At 42.9% G+C, this 24924-nt stretch overlaps 1 protein-coding gene across 8 annotated transcripts in view; it reads right to left on the bottom strand.

The window, feature by feature from the left end:
* ccdc85cb (coiled-coil domain containing 85C, b) overlaps positions 1–24906 on the bottom strand; it is a 40982-nt gene extending 16076 nt beyond the window's left edge. For all 8 annotated transcript variants that reach the window (XM_026341437.1, XM_026341439.1, XM_026341440.1 and 5 more), the window contains exon 1: positions 22890–24906. In XM_026341437.1, the coding sequence (XP_026197222.1) occupies positions 22890–23607 (718 nt within the window). In that variant the 5' untranslated portion in view covers positions 23608–24906. The remainder of the gene's footprint in view (positions 1–22889) is intronic.
* Between the last annotated feature and the right edge of the window lie 18 nt (positions 24907–24924).

The raw sequence follows: 24924 nt of genomic DNA, 5'->3' as shown, positions 1-24924 counted from the left end.
GCTGATGTATCTTTATGTGGGAACGTGTGTGAGCACAGGACAAAAGGTGACACAGACTGTGGCGCAAGTCTGTTCCCCTCTCTGTGCGTCACTTTGCATCACGTCAGTGCCACTGTGACCCACTTCCAGCCGCCACTCCCTCCTTAACTCTGCTTCACTCCCTGTTTCCCTCTCTTGCTGTAATATTACATTCTCCGTCTTTTTAGTGATCTAAGAGGTTTTAGAGACTGGTCCGTTGCTCAACTCAGCTTTCCTGGCTGTATTTTCTCATGGTTCATACTTACCAGACAAGTTAAACACAGTGAAAATTGAGCTCCCAAAAACTTGGCGTGATGCTTTAAAAGGTCATGACCTTCCCTCCTTTGTTTTTCGCCTGGGCTCCAGACATGCTCCCCCCCATCTGTCCATCACAGCTTGTCTTGCTTTATCTGCACCACGCCACAGATACTCTGCTCAGATCTGTCCACAGGTTTTTACACGGATGCTGACATTATTTCACAGTTTATAGTAGACTATGTACTCTTTCTACTGTTCTACCTAAAGTTTCCACTCCTACTACTACATTTAAATACTACCAGATATTAAACTTAACTTGAGTTGGGTCAGCATTAAAGGAAACAAAAATGTATTTGTTTCCAAGCTACTGTTGGCAACAAGTGGAACAACAGTGTGACTGGCAGCAGCATGTAAATCACATACTTGCACATGCTTGATTTAAAAAAAAAAAAAAAAAAAAAAAAAAGACTCACATTTCTCCATAACGACACTACGATTCAAAAACTCCACAGAGTACTTTTCATTTTCATTTTTACTACTGCAGTATTTATTTTTCTCTGTGACAGATGATATAAGTCGAGCACGTCTCTAGAGCGAGTCTACTACTAGATTTAAATATCCTAAACACATAAATGTTTGAAGAATATATATTTACAGCATGATTTATTAAAAACTATATAAGTATGTTACTTATGGCAAATGGGACACAACATAAAAAAGCACCGGTACAGCCCTAACATGGACTTATTGATAGACATTTTAAATGAATGTGGCACTTAGTAGTACCATTCTTCTCTTTTAATTTCTTGTTTGCCTTGCCATGTCTACATTTGCTCTGTTTGTTCCCTTTATTCTGTACACACAGCAGGGATATGAATACTTTCTGAGGCCAACTTGTAGTATGGGGCAGTGGGTGGGACTGAGTTTACTGGAGGTCAAGACAGCCCATTCTTTAAGAAGCAAATTGGAAATATGTTAATAAACCAACCAAGTATTCCAATCATCTTCATTATAGTTCATTGCGGTTCTAAATCTGATTGCAATATAACTGAAAATTTAGATGCTGGTTTTTATGAGACTGCTGAACAGGCCTCATTTTTTCAAGTCTGCTCCCATTGCTGTTTAGAAGCCTTCAGTGCCCTGACTTCACTTTTATTATTCGTGGCTCAGCTGTGGCTTTCATCTCCTATTCACAGTCGTATCACAGTGTTTTAGCACAGAGACACGGATATTCTCTCAGCTATGTGTGCATCTGTGTGTGGATTATGAATGAGCGCTTACGAGTAGCATTTGTAAGACACGGAGTGCATGTGGGTTGCATGGGTGCCTAAGCCGGACTGGGCAAGCAAGAGAGTGTTTGTGTGAGAGAGGGGATTTTTAAACCCATCTGTGATTACAGTGTATGTGCGTTCAAGGCGGGAGGACTGGGTCAATTACCTCAAGATGTTGAAGAAGGAGAAGGAACAGTCTAAACAATGTCTCTTTCGTTTTTATGTACCAGCACCCAAGTCAAAGTACAAGGGAATTCCATGAAATATGACCTCACTGGCTAAAGGAAGTCCAATTTATTATACAATAACATCTCCAATAATCAGCAACTTCCAACAACTGGAAACAATATACTAGATCCATGCTGGAAAGGGAGATCTGAATCAGGTCCACCTTAAAACTGAAAGAGCGGAGTGAAAAGAAAAACGGGGGGAAGAGAGAAAAACCAAAGAAAGAGGTACTGCTGCATCACTCAGAGGCTGGTGCCCTTCAGTTGAGCAATGATCAACAGAAAAAATCATCTTCTTTATGACTGTTGATTATTTCTGTGATGTCAATTTGTTTAATCAATTAAAACATCAGATAATAGATTAATAAAAAACAACTGATCGATTACCAGACACAGTGATAAATGGCTTTCCTGTCCAACAGCTCACTATGAACTCCTGCTCCACTTTGTTTCTTATACTCCGTCAGCAGTTAATAATGGCAGATTTACCACTTGAAATTCATCCTAGTTTCGAAAACAGCAGGTCGTTGCTATTACACACATGACCTCATGTTAAAGGAATGAGGCTGAAGCTGCACGTCCTCGGCCAAAAATTAGTGTTTTCGTCAGTTGATCTATGTAGAAGGAAAGGAAATACACAGGGAATAAAAGACCACCATTGTTCATATAAATGCTAGAGCCCTCTTGGAAAACTTGGCACTGAAAAAGATACTTACCAAGGAGCAATATATGTTAGATTTATGCTTTATTGTTGCTCTTTTTAAACAGCATATTTCACTTTGACAAGAGCAAGGAATGGTGACTAAACATTAGCTCAAGAGTTTGGCAGGAGGAGAATAAACGTCCCTATATGCAATAAAGGGGATAGAATTAGCATTTGCTTCATTCAGTATCCTGAATGAGCTCCCACACAGTTAGTATGGTGGTCGTGAATCTGGCTTTTGCAATGTAATGTGCGACCCCTAAAAAACGCACTTAGCTAATGACGTGCTCTGTGGTTTTGGAACTAAAGCAAAGTCACTTCTGTAGGTAGAAAGTGAGTTACTGAGGCGTGTTAGTGTTTCTGTGGTGCTTTAGAGCAGACAAACTGTTTAAAAAATTCTTTTCATTCCTGCTCTCTCGCTATATTGTTGACCTTAGAACAGTGCTGGAAAGAGATGCCACCCATCAGACTGAGCTAACCTATGATTGGATGATTACTGATTAGGGTAAAGGTTTAGTAAAAGTTGTACGTTGACTTATTAATTGACTGTTTCAGATATGTTATTTTATTTGTAGGTAGGTTTGTGTTGCATGGCTATAATTCAACTATACATTGGCATCTGTTCCTGCAACAACTCTATGCGCCTGAATGCATTGTATGTGCATGTACACATGCCCGTGTTTAGCAAGTGTGTGAACGCTTCCTCTGCTTGGTTGCCCAGTGCTCAGTCATAGCCAGGGCAAGCCAACCAGAGGAACAGAGAGGTACAAGTTAAGTGGGCACCGATGCAGCATTCATGAGGGGGATGGCAGAACCTGGCAACCCGAGCACGTAAACCACAAGCCCCTGGAAAGGCTTCAAAGGCCTGACTGGCTCATCAGTCGGCGGAAAGCTAACCCTATCTGACAGGACATGGCACCCGCTCTGAGGGAAAGAGAGAACCGCACCTCCCCACGCACTCTCTGGTGTGTATGTGTGTGTGTGTGTGTGAGAATGTGTTCGGGAGAAAGCAAGACATGTTTCTTCATGTGCGTGTAAATGTGCATCTTTGTGTGTCATGAGAGCATGGTATTACTTCATGCTTGAAGAGAGAGAGCCCATGCTGAAGGTCCCGTGTGAATGTTAAAGGGTCTAAGCTTCATAAGAATGCCTTGTGAATATCAACAACTCTTAAACATTGACCAGGTGATAAGAGCTTTTTAATCATTTGCCACCTGTCTAAAGCGGGGTGTACTAACAACCAGGCACAGCTCCGTGTGGCACTGAATGTATTCTCCCACTAATGTGAAATAACAGACAACACAAGAAATAACCTGTCAAATACAGAAGTACTAGAGGGGAGCTTTGCCTTGAGGAGCTTTAAATAACATAAATATTTAGTACACTTTGGAATAGAATATCATAGCCCGGTGAAGCCCTGTTGGGTCCTGCTGTGGTAATGAGAAAGCTGATTCGTTGAGGGGACACTGAACTTTGACCAAACTCTGATACTGAATATGCAAGCTGTGTGTTCACTGTTATAGAGTAATACTTGCAGTGTTTGCTGGCAATTCACCTTGCCTCCTTGGATAAAACAGTGTCTCACCTATTCCAAACTGGCACCTTGACAAAAAAGTAAAGCTTTGTCTTTGAATTAACCTAAAGAAAAAGAATAAAAGAATAATCGAGTAACCAATAACTAACTAAGTAACTTGATTGATTAGAATTCAATTGGCAACAATTGTGACAGTCATCAGTCAGTCAAATCAACAAAACAGAGGTTCCAGCTTCAAAACACAGGTTAAGTTTGTATTTCTCAAGAGTGTATCTGGTCAAATTCCTGCAGTGGAAATGCCCTATTTACTGTATAATGATCCAGATCCTGTAGATGATTCCCAACCGGACAACAACACAGCTTAGCAGTTCGGTGTTCACATGTTTCCACCCTTACACATCCAGGCTAAACCTCATTTCCTCTTATATTTCCCGACATTAACCAATTTGAGTCTCTGGAGACAAACTGATAGGAAATCAGTATTGACTTAACCTAATTACCCACAATAACCACAACATGTAATCAAACATACACTGTAGCTATTTTGAAGTTGCATGAAGGTCAACTGGGGCTCTTTGATATACAAAGGCTTGTTAATGAGGAAATGAAAGACCAGTGTAAATATGTTGCCCAGCTTTTGATCAGCCACAGTAATATCCTCAGCAGGACACAAGGAGGGTGAATAAAAAAACAACAACAGTTGTTTATTTATAGGTATTCCTATAGACAGTAGATGTGTGTCATTTTGCTGTCACACATCCACTCCAGCAAAGTGATGCTTCCCTCCTCCTCTGTCTCCTCTGCTTATTGTCATCATTCTTGTAGGAGCAGCGGACACCCCCCCACATGACTGCAGCTCCGTGCAGCTGGCTGAAAATTTGTTAGTTAGCGTTGCTGATTACGACCGATGTGTTGATGGTGCTTTATAAACAAGGTCATATGCAGTATCACTAATGGAGTTTTCTGCAGCGTGACAACAGACAGACCTGAATGCAACTTGTTCTAGAGTTGTTCAGAAATGACCACGTGTAATGAATTCTTGGTCATAAACAATACAACAATCAAACAGCGGTGCCAGTGACCATCTACCAGCCTATTATGTTGGTAGATGGTCAGGCCAATTGTAGGGTGCCCTGTGCCCTTAATCTTTTGATTAGGTTAGAAGAATGGCAGTCTGGCAGCCAGTTGGGTTTAATCCTATGAAATCAGAGCTGTGAGCTTGGTCCACACCCTTAATTACTGTCCACGTGTGCATATGCTAGCTAGTCAGTGTGAGACTAAGCAGAAAAGATTAATGACATTTGAAGATGAGCAGCCTGTGGACAATAGTTTGCTAACAAAATCTTCTGTCTGCAACTCTTCAACCCATCCCAGCCTATATCCTGCCTTATGTCATCGACAGCATCTTTCATCACTCGGTTAAACACGTGAATGAGGTCAGGTTCCATGTTTGCAACGTGATTGCAATGGGTCATACACTGACTAGACCAATTTCTGGATAAATAAAAACAGATCTACTAAACTGTAGGCTCTGAATGTTCTAAATGACGGAATGTTTAGTCATTTTCCTAATCCAGGAAGACCTTCACGCTATCACACTCAAAGTTATGCTCAGTGACACTGAAGATGATACAGGGTCACTCTTGTCTGATTCAGGGATGGGACACTGGATTCCTGCATCACTCAATCAGGCAGGATTTTCTGCTTGCATTTAAAAACACTGCATTACTGTGCTGCTGTGTCTTTTCCCTAGTTTGTTTTAAACAGCAGTGGACAAAACTGCACAATCCTCTTTGTCCAAACAACATTTGAGTATCACACAGCTAGGTAAATGGGAAGATATGTTGTGGGTATTACCTGTCCCTTGCTAGCAGGAATTATGGATATTTACTTGTTGGTTAAAGTGGCATTAAAGTATGCACATTTCTACAAAAACTGTTGCAAAAATGTCAGCAGAAACAGTAATTTTACTTATCCCGTTTAACAGATACAAAGACATTTTGGCTGAACACGTCTGCATGCCATCCACATGATAACCCACACTGCCCCATGAAAGGCTTTGCAGAAGAGGCTTAAGAGACGGCTGGCTTTACCTCGCACAACCCACAACCCGCCACAGTGTGTAAACAAACACCAGAGGGTATTGTGGGTAGGGAACATCCTTCCTGGAGCCCGTGGCCCTCTTTAACCTCATTCCTCTCCCCATTACCACGGTTTCGCTGCCACAAACCCCATGGCAACTTCATTTGCATACATCTGCATACCTCCCCGTTCCTTTTAAAGCCCGTCTGACTGACTGCTGAGCTGGCAAAGGTTGTGCTTATGTAAGCAGAGTCGAACAGCTAGCAGTTAGATGGTAAATACAGAGGACGTTCCTTCAGCTAGTATCATTCTGAAACCCCTTTATTATGGGACTCTGAAAATCCCATTTACCGTGTGGGTTCTAATGCAATCAAACCAGAGCTGCTTCCATTGCTGTGGAAATGTTCTTTTATTTCCAGTGAGATCATCTAGTAGTTTCATTGCTGTTTTCACAAATAAGGGCCATTTATGATGTCATTCTAATGCAAATCAGTGAAAAGGAAGGAGCAGGCAAGATTTAACTTGCGCGTCTGCGATTTAATCCAAGTGCTGACACAAATCTACTGTATGTTGCTCTGGTGTTTTGGTTGACTAGTTTTCTAAACAGATGAACACCTGTGACAACATGCATGAAATCCAAAAATTAGTCTGCAAAAGAACACTAGTGAGAATAGCCCCCTATTGGCCATGGAGCTGCTGGAGAGATTTTCCGACCGCACGAGGACAAAGCTCTCAAATGAAACGACTCGGAGAAACAAGAAACCATTCGCTAGTATCGTCTGGAGCTTTCCCCAACTATTAACTGAGCACTGATGGACAAAAAGGGGATCTCTGAAGGGCTATTAGCCCAGTAATTGGCGCAAAGCGAAAGAGAGCTTACATAAGAGCTGTCCACACAGACAGTTATCTCATCCCAACCGTGGATAAAATTGGATTGATGTTCAACTGGAGTTCCATAGCCTTTGACTCGATGCGACAACAGTGTTTTGAGATGTGGTGAAACTAAGCGAAGGCGACGGCGCTTACACTCTGCAGTCGTCGGGAAAAGAGGCCATTAGAAAAGAAACAGGAGAATGAGAGCGAGACGTACACACGGTACGGAGACAAGAGAGACTGTGCAGACAGGACAGAATCAGGCATAATAAGCAAGGGAATTCTATTAGATCCCATTATGAATGGTTAGCGCTGGCTCCATCCAGCCCTGCACTACAGAGGAAAACAGGGCTAGTCAGGATTCATCATCCACGTCACTTTGCATGTTCGTCCGAGTGATTTCTCAACTCTAAATTACTTTGACCTACTGGCAAGAAGCAACCAATGTGTCTGGCTTTGAGACATCCTCATCCTCTACTGTAGGACAGGACACTCTGAAACAGACCCAAAGCAGGGACATAGTGCTAACACACACACACACACACACATCCACAGGAACAAGCTATTTTTAACCCCCTAACACAAAATCTCCTCGTAAGAAGCAGCAACAGCAGCAGCAGAATAACATTTTAATCTTCCAAGTGTCTGCACACACGCTCCCTTCCCTGCTGCCAGTGGCAAGATGCCGACACATCCTCAGACACAGGAGGAGGAAAAAGCACATGTGCAGCCATGTAGGCCGGCGCGTGTGAACGATGGAGTCAAAGGTGTGAAACATCACAGGGAGGGAAGAGTCAAGTGAGACTAAATGCCAGCGACATTGTTAGAGGAAAATTTTACGAGCCCCGACAAGCAAACATTAAGCTACACTCCTGTTTATTTTTGTCGCCGTCGTGCCTGCTGGGCTGAGAGACGGGCTGCACCGACAACATGTTTTCTTAACACATCTACTGTTTCAGCTGAGCTGCCAAGCATTCCCAAGGTGTCGGATCTTGTCTAATTACTTCCAATTTAAAGTGACCTGGAGCACAGTGTCCCCTCCAAAATAGTCTCTTTACAGCTCTGTGTTCATACTACTGTTTGAGACCAAACAGTAGTTTGGCTTTGACTGACTGTAGTCAACGATGTGAGGATTTGCAGCTTTTCTCTGTCTCCAATCATATAAACTAAATCCATTTTGGTTTGTATAGTAAGGTCCAACAGTATGTCGGGAGGTAGCATCCTGTCATTTTATGAAGTTGTAGGTCATTTTTAGCTTAGTGTCAATGTAAAAAAACACCGTCACATGAGGAGACATATGTTTATCTTAAGAGTTCTGTCCCAATTCCATACTACATGCTGATTTTAAAGGATTTTAACATGTTGACACAGGAAAAGCTGAGAATTTCAAGGGGAATTTCCCCCAATTCTGCATAATTCTGATAAACTGTGTCAAAGCCACACAAGTACAATAGGAAAGTCCATAGGGCTCAGTGTATATATGAGAAGGAGGGTGGTAAATTTACACAAGCCAGGACTGTCTGCCTAAAGAACTGCAGATTCCTCAATCATCAGTTCAAACTGCTGCAATTAGGTACAAGTTATTGGGAGGTGTAGCCCAAAATGTGACCCTCAGCTGATCGGGAACTGGTTAGGATGGTCTGTAGCAACCCAGGAAGCACAAAGGCACACAGGTTTGCTGCCAGAACACCAGTGTCACTGTGTACAGTCAAACGGGTTTTATGTTGCCACAGACCGTCTGTTCCAACCGCAATACCTTAAAGCTCAAACTACAGTTCGCAGCTAAACATAAGTACAAATAACAAGCCATCTAGAGAAAGGTTTTAAGATGAGACAAAGATTCAGTTGTTTCACCACAATTATGCATTACACACAGTGGATGAAATGTTTACCTCAGGACTCTTCAGCGTAACCTCAAAGAATTAGCTCAGTAGTTCGAACTTTAATACAACTCTGTATTCCAACAGGACGCTGACCCTTAAAATACACATTAAAGGTGGTGGTTGAATGAATGCCCTTACTAAAGTCCTGATCTCAACTCTAACCCACATTTAATGTAACTCTAACAATTAAACAACAAAAAGCGTTTAACCAAACCTCAGGTGTGCTGTCAGTATATTTTATTATACGATAATTTAGAAACCCAACATGAATGAAACCCGGTACAATCTATGTACGCTCAGTCTGCTCTGAAGTCCAAAGTTATGATGTCTTTATGATGTGTGCATAAACATACTGTAATATAAGCCTGTAGTACATACAGTATCTTCTTAGCGTACAGTATGCAAGGGGGGTAGAGCTAAAAAGTGTCTGGGTTTAAGACTGACAAGTGTGTGTGAGAGCTCTACAAAATATACTACGAAGCTATTAATCACATGGCCTTTAATCGTACCATTAAACATTAAACTGAATCCAATGAAAGGCCTCATCAACAACCGGTGTTATAAATGTCAACGCTTTGTCCACCAGTAAAGCAATAGTGACATTCACGAGTGCTGCTCCTGCATATGTCAAACAAGTTTCAAATTTAGGCCATTACATTTGATCGGAGGATGGAGTAGACTATGGCATTACATCTCCTCCACAGGGAGGGTTTACTGCTGTGCTACATCATATAGGTCCCCAATGCTATGACTGCCATAGCAGCACTGAAGTGCTCCATCCTTCTAATAGGCCTAAACCCTGCCTCTAACTTTGTAGCCATTAGGTTTATTAGTGTAGTGTACCGGGGGTAAAAGCGCGCGCGCACACACACACACACACACACACACACACACACAAACACACACACACACCAAGGGTAGAATCACAGCAGCAAATTCCATTAGCGAGTGAGACTAGAGGTTTATAGCCAGATGGTTAACCTGCCCTGAATTATTTGATGACCGACTACAGTACAGTGGGACTACATCTCATATATGTCCCTCCCCCACACACACACACACACATAAATACCTCATAAAGCCTAATGGAAACTCATCAACCAGTAATTATATTATATAAGACCTCCCTGACACCCCATCAACTGGTCGTCAAGTCACGCTTTCTCACTTTACGATGCACGGCTATCATTTACGCAGCAGGGTGGTCACAGAGGTGGTTCAGTTTGATACATCCTCCAACGGAGCAGATTCATAAGCCAGCCTCATCCATCCAACAGCTGTGGTCTTTGAAGGTTTTTTTGGTTCCTGCGCCGCATAAATGAAATGCAAAATGGCAAAATGAGTTCCCAACCTATAAAATAAAAATGTTTTTTGACTGGAAAATTATGACCGTGTCGAACGCTGATGCACTGCCACTGGATTCCAGAACCACTGAACTGTGTGAGGCGGCTGAATAAAATAGCCAAGCTCCTGGGTAATTAGTTGTTAAAGACAGGGAACATTGTATGTGATGAATCCCACAAAACTGGCCCAGGCGGAGAAATAGTTTGGCACATACACACTCCGTCATTTTGAAAGATTGGTTTTTGTACAAATTAAACAAGATAAAAACCACAAGCAACAAATTTTTTTGTGTGCTCGTAAGCGACTTTTATTCCATTTAACCTCGTTATCAGTCGTGGTGAAGCTACGCTAACTGATTGCTGGCCCCACATCCCAGCTGCATTAACGCACAATCTGGATATTACGCAATTTTATATATGTGTGATATTTTAATATAAATGTCTCAACAATAAATTTTTGCCAAGTGAGCATCTAGTGCTGATGCTGTTTGACAGCCTACTAAAGGCCAACCAGTATTACAGGAAAAAAGACACCAGAAATTAGACAACATAAAAATAAGCTGGACCAGCTTTATCTTGGACAGTTGGGTCAGACTCTGCTTAGCCTTCATTGTCTGCGCCAGACAGACTCTACATCTTACTAACAGGCTCCCGGTGAGACAGAGGGAGGCTGTAACAGTAAATCACCAACAGAAAGTGGGGGAGTCATGTCCAATCCCTGCAGATAAAGCCAAACAAATATTTGTAGCTTAATAAAAGTGATTTTGAAAAGGAGCGTTAGGGGTTTTCAGAGAGGCTAAATCACTACTGACAAGCCTTTAGCTGTTGTATGCTGTTTTTTTTGTTTTTTTTTTAATGTAATGTTATCAAACCTCTAATCATCTTACTGTAAAAGCTCCCGATTAACAAACAGGAACATATGCTCTCTGTCCTCGACATTATTCTCTTGCTTCTCTTTGCATCTCTGTCTGTAGACTGGTGACCTGGCCGAGCGCGGACAGCTTTTGGCCCAATAAGCACTGGGACGCATTCCAGTTTCACCACAACCACGCATCAGATAAAAGCGGGCATAGAAAGATTGGATGCATTATTGATTGTGTTGCATCTGTGTGGTGTCAGCGCAACGTGCAAAAGGAAAGACACGGCTCTGGCTTTTATTTGGCACAACAGTAAATTATTAAAACCTAAAAAGGCTGATGTCTGCATAGTTATTGGATTCACTGGATTAATTATTACACTCGTACACTAATATCACACACACACACACACACAGCTGTGTAATACTGTTCCGTTTAAATAATCAAAAGACAACAATAGCCCGCTTCTAGCATTTTTTAACTTGTGAGGTGTGAGCTCCATTTCAACCCTTCTCCATGTGTCTTTCCACATGTGGAACCCCATGAGGCCATACGGCAACAACTCATGTTCACATACGCTGACGCCTAACTTACGTAACCAGCTCACTGCCTTTATTACGACGCAGTGATAATATGCTGTGGCTCGTTTTACCTTACGTCCAAGTTCCTGTCAGCACTGTCTACCTATTGACGTTTCCCAGTAATTTAAAGACTAAGGCAAGGTCCCACCCAAGAGCTATTAACATCTGCAATATTAAAATGAGCATTTGCGTTCAATATATCAAATTAAAAGCCATAACTCAGTGCAAAACTGCTCATCATTCAGCTTCAGACCCACCACTGAGATGTCTGATGATAGCAAAACACTTAAGCTCCTGGAAAAACTCCAAGTTGGATCAGTTATGAAATACAGCGAGTGTGATATGTAAGTGAATAAAAGCGCGGACACAACAGTGACTGACAGTGAGATGTGTTTGCTGGATTAAGCTTCCGACAAGAATGTGAAAAGGGAGCGTACAGTATGTGCACCTATGCACATGTACAGTCACAAGACAGGAATCTTCGCCATCGCATACGGAGCATATCAGCGTTGTCAGTATGGGCAACAGCATTAACTCCTTAAATTCCCTGAATAGTTTAAACTTACTCCTTTTCAGAATTAGACAGATCAAACAGTAAGGCATCTGTTCTTTGACTTTCAGGATTTAAAAACCATCTTGGTTTATTAGTCTAAAAAAAAAAAAAAAAAGCATTCAGAATGTAAAGCAAAGTGATTGCAGCTGTGTGAATGGGCAGAAAAAAAGACTGTTGAAATATTTACTTCTCTGAGAACATCCATAGGAACGGGCTTCATTCAGTGCTCAGCGCTGTGCATTTAGTGCTCTGCAGGTGCAGTGATGTTTCTAGTCTTTCATTCATCTGTCTGTATTTTATTTACTGTAACCTCTCAACAGCAGCTGCTAGATCTTTCCCAGCTGTGTCTCTCAGCAGTGACATCTACTCTTTCACACCCTTGTTTTTTGTTTTTCATGCCCCGTCTGTGACTTTCACATTTTCACTTCCCTTCTTTTGCCTCATCTCTGCTTATTTCACTTGTGTTTCCTCTTTCGTGTTTCTCTCACCTCCATCTCCTCCTCTAACCCTCCGTAACCATCAGTCGTCATCCATTTTTCCTGCCAAACTCTCCCTCTTGCGCACATTTCCTCAACTTTCCTCAAGTTTCCTCTTTCCCTTCAGCTTTCATCAGCCACTGATGGCCGCGAATGTGGGCTCCCCTAAAAATACCAGTCAGCCTTTCCATCCCTTTCGAAACTGAGCTGCCACAAATGTGGTAAAAACTACATCAGCACAATGGGAATTGATTGCATGCCTCTGCTTTCATTTGACTTGGCGGGCTTTTATGATACTATTATCTCAGCCAGCATTTTCCAAACGGTCAATTATTAACTTTGTGCATGGAACCACTCATGTTATAACTTTCATCTTGTTCCATGCCGTATAAACACTGCACCATATGCAGCCGGGGTCTGTAGGGATCACATGACACCGCACTGCTCTTCATCCTTTTCCATCTAATGCCTATCGCCTGCTGTTTGTTGTACGATGTTTGCTCCAAGACTGTGGCAACAACAAACCTGCATGTTCTGCACATGACTTTGTTTAAAACAACATTCAACTTATTTAAAACAAACAACAACAACAACAGCAAATTTGCCAAAAGCAGGAAGAGAGATGTACAGACACAGGGCTAAAGGAGGTAACACTCTGTAGAGAAACCGCAGTAAAGCACACCCCATAATACTGAGGGCATAGTATCCTAGCAACAAGAAAAAAACGAGATGCTGCTTGCTCTGCAGTGTCCTCTGCTGCTCCTGGATCTTCAACCTTGCATCTTTCTTTTAGAGGTTCTGCGCAGTGATCCTCTAGGAGACACTTTCATCCTTCAACCCGTCCCTTAACATTGTACATCCTGTTGGGGAACCCTGTTGCACCCTGGTGCATATGTAATGTATGTATGTATATGCTATTTAACGCTTCTAAAGGGTTTACGAGAGTGCCTTAGTTCATACAGCACATATCACACACAGGGATACGTGCCATGTATTTAAAAGAGTGGTAAGGAAAGATCAAATCCTTTTAACAGAGAAGCCAGGGTACAGCTTCGACATCAATGGTTTAATCCTGTTACATCTTTTGTCGACTGAGAGAAATCGAAATAGAGAGGACATATAGGAGATAAGACACAGTAAAATATCTCCTGAAATCCCCCATGGCGGGTTTTGTTAATGGTCAAAGTGAAATCAAAGAAAGATTTTTCTCTGCAGTGGTGTGTGTGTGTGTGTGTGTGCATATGAGGAAACAGATGTATGGGTTCACCAAGTTCACGCCTGAGTTCAACCTCATTCAGATGTCACTGAAAATGTCACAGGATCTGTAGCATGTGCATCTATCGCAAGTATCAGAAACATATTCAGGTCATGTTTCTCAGCCTTTTTCCCTTTTTTATATATCCTTGCTTGTGTTTCTGCTGTATTTCAGTATGACCACATGAAGATTCATTTAAACAACTGATTGGTTGGTGAAGCAATAATCTAATCTATGTGTACCACGAACACAAGCCGGGAGTTCATTTAAAGAAAACAGAGACACAAGATGTAACCACAATACTGGTCAGAAAAATCACTCAAACTCTGAATATAATGAATACACCAGTAATAGTATTCCAGCTCAATGTATTCAAGGCTCGTCAGCCACACTTTTATATTGAGTGCCTTATGAGAAACATAAAGTGGTGTTAAAGTGTTTACCAACCCTTGTTGCCTTACAAGCTGACGCCTGGTTCAAAATGTGCTGATGCTGAACTCTCCCACAAAAAAAACAGCAACAGAGGAGAGGAGCCGTGTGAGATCAGAACTAAAGAGGCCACAGTGCTGGAGAGGAGAAACGGGTCGGCTATAATTGGCTGTCAGGAGTGTCATCTCCTCTCAGCGCGTGAGTGAGAAGAGTTTGAAATATGGTGCTGCATGATGCTGCTCTGAAGATGAATAGCTGGCTCTGTTTGCCTCATTTGACACCTAACCAACTCTATACGAACCATAATGCCCACCTCGACAGGAACTGACAAAAACAGAGGAAAGAGAAGGTATCATCGTTTCCCTCTCTCCTCCATTCAAGCACTGAAACCAAACTTTTACCGTCTCTACGTTCAGACCACTTTGCATCTAACAATCACCGCCTCTTCTTTCAAACATCTATCACAGTGGCCAACCAGACTTATTTGCACATCTGCTGAACACGGAGCTAACTGATGCAGTCAAAGAGGATCGGAGGGCAACCCAGGAACAGCCCCTGATGCTTGTTTCACGAACATCAACACCAGCCAACATATCTGCCATCACCACAACTATCACATACATGCAAACAGATGAAAAGACGATTATCAGCTTGTCCCCAAAGCGCTTTATGATCGTCACAGTGGCATCAGTAGAATCGAACGCTCCACACCAGAACATGTTCAGATACGTAATGACTTTGATCAGGTTTTACAATCTGAGGCCAAGCCCAGTTAAGTATAAGTGGTCTTAATACGTTTTTGATGGCATTTCAACTGCTGTAATATTGTCAGTGAGTATTTGTCATGATCAACGCAACTGGGACACAGAGAAAGACGGATGAATCATTTAACATGTGGAGGAATATTGATGATGTAGACCCAATATTCTGAAAGCGAAGAGAGAAAGAACAGGAACTACTCTTTTCACCATCTTTGTAACACCATGTGGATGACAATAGGCTACACTGACAGATGGCAACAGTGGTGTTAATGTGAGCCATTATAGGAAAAGGTGGGGGAGGGCTGCAATCACTCAAACTCAACACAACTTTCTTCACAACTCTGACATTAACCAAGTCCACAGTTATTTGATTATTTAAAAGGTTTTGCAATACAACAAAGCGACCAATTTCTGCATTCATCCCACTCACACACACACACACCCTTTTGGTTGATCGCTTGCCATGCGAATGTTTCAACAACTGCTTGTTCCAAATAACTGGAATGAGTCAAGAGAAAGGTCTATCTTAGGGCCCATCCCTAACCAAAACAGAGACATGGTTTCCCAAGGCACACAGTCCAGTCTTGGCACTGAAAACTGGCCTGCAAAAGGAAATTAGCCTCCAGAACAGCAAGCAGCGTTACCTGAAACCATCCTAAAAAAAACTTCCTGAGGATGAAGCAACTGTGGTGAGACTGTACAATTCATTCCAGATGCTTAAGCCGACTGTCAGAACTCCACATTATCTCATCCATTTCAAGGGCCCAACACCAGTTTCACATTTTTTTCAGGCACTCCAGTCATGTGATTATGATTTCCAACTCTGAGTATAAAGAACTATTTAAGAAACAAACTATTTGAATACCTCTTTATTGCAACACACTGCAAAATCAAATGAGTCATTCCAGGTTGGGCCGACCAAAAGTAGGCCCACGTCCACATTTTAAGCAGCCAGGTGTCAGAGAAAACTATCTGTAAGTGTTAAACTACAGGTTGAAGGGAGGTGACAGCACTGCATAAATGCAAGTAAGGTGAAGACATCTGCTGACTCCAGTCTCCAGTGTCACAGCCACCAAAAGCAAAGAGCTGACAGGCAGAAAATCCAGATGAACGCCTTGTTCAACCCCAGCCCTCGAAAGGAGCTGATGAAGAGGTGTTCTGTCTAGGAGTTGCTGACTTCTGGCAACCTGGGACTGTTCCACTCTCGAAGGTCACGGGGTATATCGCACAGACAGAATTGAATTGCTGATGGTGAGTTTACAGAGCAGCCCCAGATGGTTTGTCACTGTGCCACCTGGACCCTTTACTATTTCAAATTGCCTCCAATCTCTCTTGTTTGCATCTTAGTCAGTAATTTAGATCTTGCCCCATTTGACATTTGATACAAATCAATAAAGGTTTTGCCAGGGGCGTAGTGAATTTCAATAAATATCAACCTTAGCTAGTTAAGGTCAGACGGACAACGAGACAGAGGACAAGCAAAAGACATGCTCTATCTATTAATTCCTCTATAGCCTGAGCAACTCTAACATAGCAAATCAGGTGAGGGAGAGGCAGGAAACACACATTCAATGAATACCAACAGTATAATATTTATATGTATATAATATTTTTAAATAGTCAGATGTTGATGTTATTCGTTGTCATTATTAGAGAATTTAAATGGTAATTGTTGGTTTTATATTTGCTCAGGTTTTTCATATTATGTTGCTGTTGATGGGTGGGTAAATGGTTTTTATATCCTCATAAAAGAGGTTGATACAGCTTGTTGAACTGCAAACAGTAGAAGTCAGTATTTAGTATAAACTGATTAGCTAAATTAAAATAAAGCTAAATATGGACACAATTAGAAATCTGCTGTATATTGGTGACCAGACAGACAAGAGTTTTAGTTTGGACTGACTGGATGTGCAATATATCTGTATTTTTCCAGTTATAATACAGATAACAGCCTAAAATAAAAAAGTCTCTCGTCTCCAGTCACTTTGCTACTGAAATCAGCAAAATTTATGAAAGGTCACAATAAATAAAGCAAGTCTTAATACTTGAGAAAGTATTAATGAAATGACAAAGATGCAATTATCTGCTTCCTGAAATAGAACATGTTCAAGTGAGGTTTCCAAGTCTGAAAGTGAAGCCAGTTCCTAATAGCTTAAAAGTGAAAATGAGTGTGTAGGTCCAACCACACCCTGTTTGTCTCTTATGAGTGAGTTATTTTGACGCATCCAGACACACACACACACACACACACACACACACACACAAACTCAACTTACTCTGCCTGGCATCATTCTACACGGGTCAACCAGCATGGAGGTCGACAAACTATCCCCATCCCCCTATCCTTTACCCTCCGCTTCAGTGAGTTTGAGGCCAAGCGTGGGTGCCGTCCACTCGCCCCAATGATCATTGGTGTTGCCTAGGCGACCGAGCAACCCAGCCCCTCCAGCAGCCCACTGCCCAACAATCAGAAAAAAAGGACATCCACTTAGATCAGTGCAGACTCAGAGATGCAAGAGATAAAAATGCTCAAATCCGTCTTTTTAAATTTAAATTAAATTGATATGACACTAGAAAGTGGCTGCACTTACATCATATATTCTAAATGTGGTGACATGTAGAAAATGCTGAAACGTTTTGATTCATTTTCATTTTCTTCGCAAAACACACTCCTAGACTTGTGCTTCTTTATGAAGCTCATTCTGCCGACTGGGCGCCGTGTCAGTGCGAATGACAGGACGGAAGATCAGACAGCAGGTGCACAGTAGTCAAGACAGAGATGGATGCAGAGGGAAAGGCCAGAGGAAGACTGGAGAAGTGAAACATGTCGAGTAAGGGAAGACAGGGTTCAGAAAGTGACCTGAGATGCACGTTTTTGTTTTGCATCTTTCTGTACCTCTTTCAGTGCAGTCTTGATTCTGCTCTGTGCCAAAGTGGACAAAGACCTACTTCCTTTTTTTTTTATCCAGGAATGTGGGACGTCCTGACAGGCTGGCTTTCCATTGAAAGTGCACAGCTGAGAGTGCCCCCCTCCCGCCCCACCCCCGTCGCTCCCTCTCTCTCTCTCTCTCTATCTTGTGTGTATCTATGCAAGTTTCTACTCCTTTATCTGTGTTATCAGCCGACCAGGCCTCAGACAGATAGACAGGGTGCTGTAAAACGAAAGCCAGAGATGCCAGCCAAGCCCCAAGGAAACTCTCAAGCAATACCTAATGCAACACGGCCACTGCCTATAACTTATTTAAAAACATACATATCTCAAACACAGAAAAGCTGAACGAAGAGAATTTAAAATGTCTGATTCGATGTCTGTGGGAGTTGAGCGCACACTACAAAACTAAACACTGAAGCAAATTCTATGTCGGCGTTTCCTCTGGGAGCAGTAGGCATCAACAAAAGCTACAATTTCTACTACATGTTTTAACATGACTGAATGCAATCCTATTAATTTTCACAATTACAATAATCTTAGACAGTAGGCTGCTTATTTACCTGACAAAAGTGTAACTAAGTAGTGGTGAGTCTACGAGAAATCAAGAAAGCATTTTTTTTTAAATGTGTGAGCGCGGACACACAGGATATGAGAGACAGAAACATCCTATTCCTGCTTTGACTACCTTTTTTAGCTCAGCAGACATTCCACACAATGACCTGAAATCACAGCCGAGAGGAAAACACCATTGTGCTGTTGATCCTCCGGTTTCCTTTGAAACAAGAAACACCGAGGCCGACTCTGACGTTCATTATAATTTAAGAAAAACAAAAGATATTGAAAAACCTGACTTGTTCTTTGAAGACATTAAAGCGGGTGATGGAGATGTTGCGCTGGGGGAAACAAAGCAAACAGGAACTTCTCTGTCTTATAAATAAATGAGGCTTTTAATTCAAGACTGTACTGCACAACATGATGAAACACACACGTACACTGGTAGTCAACTGGGAGGGCTGGTTCTACTGTTCTTTTCATTGTGAGCTTTCAGGTCACGTCACTCCCCAAGGGTAAAAGAAAAGGAAACTGAAGGCAGACAGTAAGACTCTGAATAGCCTCTAAAAAGGAGAGGAGCCAACACTAACTATGGCATCTTTTATATCAAAATACTCATCCACTATATTTTCTTCCAAGACAACAAACACAGGAGGATATTGGAAGCCGTCTTCTTCATATAACAACATATAAAATTCAATGCATTGTGCAGAAGCCCTCACAAATCTTAATCTTTAGTGACTCACTAACCTATCTGACTGGTTTCTGGAAGCCACAAGCAGCTGAATGGGCTGATAGGTGCTAAAGTCATCAGATCTGGAAAGTATTAAGACCTGGTCAAACCAGAAACAAGCACACGTTAAACTCATCTGTGTGTCTTTGCTAAATATTTGATTGTAGAAGCTACTGTACAGTAAACTGTAGAAACTATAGTAGCTGCGAGTAAGTCGGGACATATAACCTTTAAACAGCTCCTTGAGTCTGTGCTGCACTGTGTTGTTCTTTACATTATTTTAATCAGTAAAACACAGCAAAGGAGCTTGTTAACCCCTGGAATGGACCATTCAAAGAAATACATACAGCTAATAAGCTACAACAGCTTCTTCCATTTCAGACTCTCTGGCCTCCAGTTCCCTCAAAGGTCAGCACTATCAAGACAGTTTGCTGTTGGTCAAACGCACACATTTGCAAGTTAAATTTCACCCTAGTTCAACTTGATGCAAAGCATTACACTATTTAAATGCTCCGTTTAAATGTTGGCGTGACCAGGCCTTAACGGAGGGAAAGGCCACTGTAAACTGTTTAGTGATGAAGATGCACTCTAGGGCCTAATTCAACATCTCTCTGATCTCTGGCACACACATGGAAAAAACATAGAGAAAGGATTAAACCACTGTTGCTGCATAACTGTATTGGCCCATGCACAGGTGGGTCACACTGTGTACAGAAATGTTCGTGGCACCTCATCTGCTAAATGAGAAACATTGTTCCTTTAAAGCCACTTGGCAGATAAAAAGCCAGGGGAATGTGTGAGGGTCTGTTAAAGGTCAACAAGGATTATTGCAGAGCTTCTTTATCAGTTCATCTGGACAATGTCAAAGCAGCACTCTGCTGTCTCGCATGGCCACTCTGTCTTAATCTCATAAAGCTACGTACTGAGTCTTTGTGGCAGTATAGGGGGGCCTAATGCAAGCTCTCTGTGACAGCATCATATTTCAAGCAGTCCTTGTCTGGAATTGGGTTACAGACCACCAGAAGTGAATGCAGACGTTGAGAAGTCTGGAAATGAAAGTCACTATTATAGGTGTGGAAAACAGTGCTAGTCGGAGTAGCCCCTGCTGCTCTGCCTTTTCATTTCATCTGAACAGAAGCCTCTGGTATCCTCCCACGTTACAGCACACACCCTGTCCAAGCAAACATGCATGCACACAAAGCCTGGATCCGCATAAGAAGGGGAGGTGGGTGGGTGGGGGGGGAGTTGCCAGCCATGTCGACGCACAAGAAATTCAATTAAGCGGACAGCAGGATGTCTCCAAAACCCAGCCCCTTTTGAGCTCAATAAGCCTTCCAAGAGTCCCCCACCACTCCACCCCCAAAAACTTCCCAGCCAACCCCTTACCACTATTCAGCCACTCCCCCATCACTACCAAGACCCACTGTGGGCCCTTTGCTGGGATCCCTTTTATACACTCCTCTCATGGAGCCTCTTTTTCCCCTAATGCAATCAAAGTCTTTTGGAGCTGCCCCAACTGATCAAAAATCGTAAAATGTCACTAATAAGTTACAAAAGAGAAGACGCGAACTCAAACAAGTAGTTGGTTTTACTCTTATGACACCAAACTCCTTTCATTCTGCTCCTCTTCTTCCCGGCTGTGGCTGTGTGTGTGTGTCTGGCACACAGACAGATGCTGCTCATTTAGCACTTGAGTGGCAATCCTCAAGCTTGTCTCCTAAATGCCCAGGGGAGCCGCTGGCATTTGGACAGCATTAAATAAAGCCACTCTGCAGAACTCACACCACGGCCACATCTGACCTCGCAACATGGTCGCTCCACTCAAATTTCAGGCAGCCGGTCGAGCAAAACTGGGCTGCTGAAGAACACCAGTTTTTTTTTCATCAGGCAGGCCTGTAGGCATGCATTTTCTATCCAAACAAGTCTCTGAGAAGTATTTATTGAAAGGAGTGGTTAAACACTCGTTTGATCTGATTGCTTCTGGGTACAGTCGTACAAGTTGTGCAAATGTAGAATGGGATTAATGTTGCCTTGCTTTATTGTTGTTTTATCGATTGACATCTTAGGTAATGTCAATAGTACTTCTGTTTCTTTCCGCACGGAGTTGTTTGCAATTATGCAGCAGCCAGGAAGATTTGCGATGCTCAGCTTTGTTTAAGAGAAGATAGCATCCATCTCATTACCCATGCACTGGTTTTAACAAAGAAATAATAATCATTCTCTGAAGAGTAGCGAGCCGTTCCCACGCTAGCGCTTCATTGTGTATCTGTGCAGCATTGTCAGTGATGAACACGCTGAGCCAGAGCCTCAGGGGCACACAATGTCACACACACATCCAGCAAAACAGCGGCTTAGAGAGGTGCTAGGCCACTGCAGACACAATATTGATGTTACATAATGACAAGGCAAACACCGGCCAAAAAAATGTGTGTGTGTGTGTGTTCGCATGAGTGTATGCGTGCATGTGTCTGGATTAAGGGCACCCTCGGCTCTCCCTCACGCATCCTCTCATCCTCTTGTATTTGTTACCTTCCCTGTTTTTACAGCCCATTCGAGGAAAGTCCAAATTATAACGTGTGACCTATCTGATCTGATCTGAAGCTGCCTGATTGGAGCTCCTGCACGCTGCTTCAGCCCCGTCCCTGTGAATCAGGGTAAAATAATAATCATTTTTCAGTTGGATGGCAGATTTTTTTGCTTTTTCCCATGAAACAGTGTTTATTCCTCTCGCCAAACAGATCATAGTGCGTTATGAACCCATGTGCTGGCTAAACGAGGCTTAGTGTCCTCCTGTTCCATCATGGCATTTTCATCCCATGCAGCTTGGAGCTTTCAGCCATGTACTTAGGTCTTAAAACAGGGACACCGATTTCTGGTCCGATGCCACGTATTTCAAATGGGCCATAAGCAGACATGAGAGTTCATCCAGTAGCAAAAGACAATAACTATGAGCCAAACAAAAAAGAAATTACAAAAATTCAATTCAGTTTGAGCCCTGGCTAAAAGCAGTGACCTGAATCAGTGCAGATTCAAATCATGGGCTGGCATGGTCCTGAGAAGGCCACTTAAGTATGCTGTGTGTGCATATGTGTGTGTGTCATAATCGCCCCAATCAAGACTTTATGATGAGGTTAAGCCAAGTCCCCCTCCTACCCCCCCCCCCCCCCAATGTTAATCCTACACAGCAAATTTGATTGGCATATGTTGTCAGTGCAGTCACACACACACACACACACACACACACACACACACAATAACTAGGCAACACAGCCTGATTTTATTATCTATGCTATGAAACCAAGAATTGAAATGTGCACATATATAAATATGCCTCTCTGCAGTCATTTGGAAAGTTGTGTAAGAGAGGACATTTCATTAAATGTAAATTGAGCAAGATCTGGATCTAACTATTTGAGCTCTACGTTTGTCCACTACAGTGACTTCTGGACTTAAGGGGCAGATCCCTCAGGTTCAAGTAGAATGTGATTTTAAAAAGTACTTCTTGAGCTCATTGGCATTAAGACAAACAGGTGTGTGCTCACAGGTGGGGGTCATGTTTGTAACTCACCATTTAGTCCGTTGGGGATGCTCCTGTGATGGTGCGGTGCTGACAGGTCGTCCATGGACCTCCTCATGGTGGGGACCATCTTACTGTTCTCTGAGGCGGGCTTGTGGATGTGGTTGTGATTGTGGTGATCGGGGCTGCCAGCACTGCCTGTGCTGGACGTGCTGCTCCCGTCTCCCACATCCCGCACCGTGCCCGTGCCCCCGTTGAGGTTGGTCAAACTGGACTGACTGTCTATGGAGCTCCTGGACCCCGCTCCGTTCCTGTCCTCGTCCAGCATGAGGATGATCTCCTTCAGCTCGGAGTTCTCCCTCAACACGGTCTCCTGGTTGGCCTCCAGCTCCTTGAGCTTCATCATGTAGGTGCCCACCTCCTTCCACATGGCACTGGCTGTGTAGCGGCCAAAGCGCTGCCACTCCCGGGACAGCTTCTTGCCCTTCTGCCGGTCATCGTCCAGGAAGCAGCAGAGCTCCCGGAGCTCATGGTTGTCGTCCTGCAGCTTCTGGTTGATCTCCTTCAGGCTCCGGATTTCGTGCAGGTGCACCTGCAGTCTCCGGTTGATGTCTTTCATCATGTTTCCGTGCTCGATCATCAGGTTCATCTTCTCGCTGTCCACCCTCCGTAGTCTGCGGAGCAGCTCGTCTTTGCTGCAGCGCAGCAGCTCGTCGTCCGTCAGCTGGCTCAGGTCGTCCTTCGCTCCCTCGGACGGATTTTTAGCCATGACTGCTTCTACCTGTGGGTCTCAGTTCGTTGAAAAGGCGGCTTGAAACTAACTATGAAAAAAAAAAAATCCTTCAACCAAGCCTCAGCTGCGGGATAGTGTTAAAATGTGAATACATGGTCCAAGATATGTTCGTGTGTTTCCTCCGAGCTGCTGAACGGTGAGACTGAAATTATTACCGTGATGCTATGGCAACAGCAGAATTAACTAAATGCCCTCACTAATCCTTCAACAGAAAATCCTTTATGAATCAGATAAAAACCTCCTGCTGGTGGTGAAAACTCATCCTTTTCAATCGATTACCGATGTTTACCACTCCTGTCAGCACAGCACACCGAGAACCATCGCTATGTGCCCCGTCTCCTCCGGACGTCCCTCCATTCAAATGATGGGAACCAAACAACGCCAAGAAAATCAAATGTAATGGTAAAATGAGAATTTACGCGAAAGCTCCGCAGCTTTGTTTAAACGTACAACCGAGACGAGCCAACTTTTCTCCTTTACCGGAGGTGCACTCCTGGACGTGGTTTACCGTCATCCGCGCTCGGATAAGCCGCTTTTACCGAGGCGGTGTGTTGGTGGACCGAGGATTCAAGCCTTCTCCCCCCACCACCACCACCACAGCCTGCTCGGAATTAGCAGCGGGCCCCCGCCTCCTTGTCCAAACACTCGGGTTTGAAATCATTCAAGAGGATTTCGGCCAAGACGGCCAATCAAGACGAGAGAGGAGCGGGCAGCAGGTACATGAAGAGCCCGGTGGAGGCTCTCAGAGCGCAGGCTCAGCCCTCTTAAAGGAACAGTACCACAAACTGAGGACTGCACAAAAACATGTTCATCAAGACGAGTAAAGCTCAGGACACACATGCTCTGTTACTGCATGAGGGAAAAGTAACTTCAGGAAAGTTTGTTTATTGAATGGGGACTGCAGACCGTACACATAAACAGGCTACTACAGATAGCTGTGATGTATGTAAGGCATCTAGCTGAACTGATCTGCTGCTTGTAGCCTTAAAATTAAAAATAAAACATTCAAAACATTAACATAATGAACTATATCAGTAAACAGGACATATAAAACAAACTGCAGTCTATGCATTGGCATATGTAGGTGTCCATGTATGTGACTTAGTGAGAGTGGATATAATCAGAAACCTGACAAGTGAATCTAACACTGAACAAAGTTTTTCAGCGTTCGCATCTGTCTTGTTGTTTAAACCGCGTTTTCAGTTGTATCGAGACATTGTGAATTTGAATCAAGTAGAAAAGAGAACAATGATTTGCATTTCACTGTAAAAGGTGAAACAAGTATTTGTCTTT

Source organism: Anabas testudineus, chromosome 24 (assembly GCF_900324465.2).
Source record: "Anabas testudineus chromosome 24, fAnaTes1.2, whole genome shotgun sequence".
Lineage (NCBI taxonomy): Eukaryota > Metazoa > Chordata > Actinopteri > Anabantiformes > Anabantidae > Anabas > Anabas testudineus.
The sequence above is the reverse complement of the archived record's forward strand: the minus strand, read 5'-3'. Positions and strand labels throughout refer to the sequence as shown.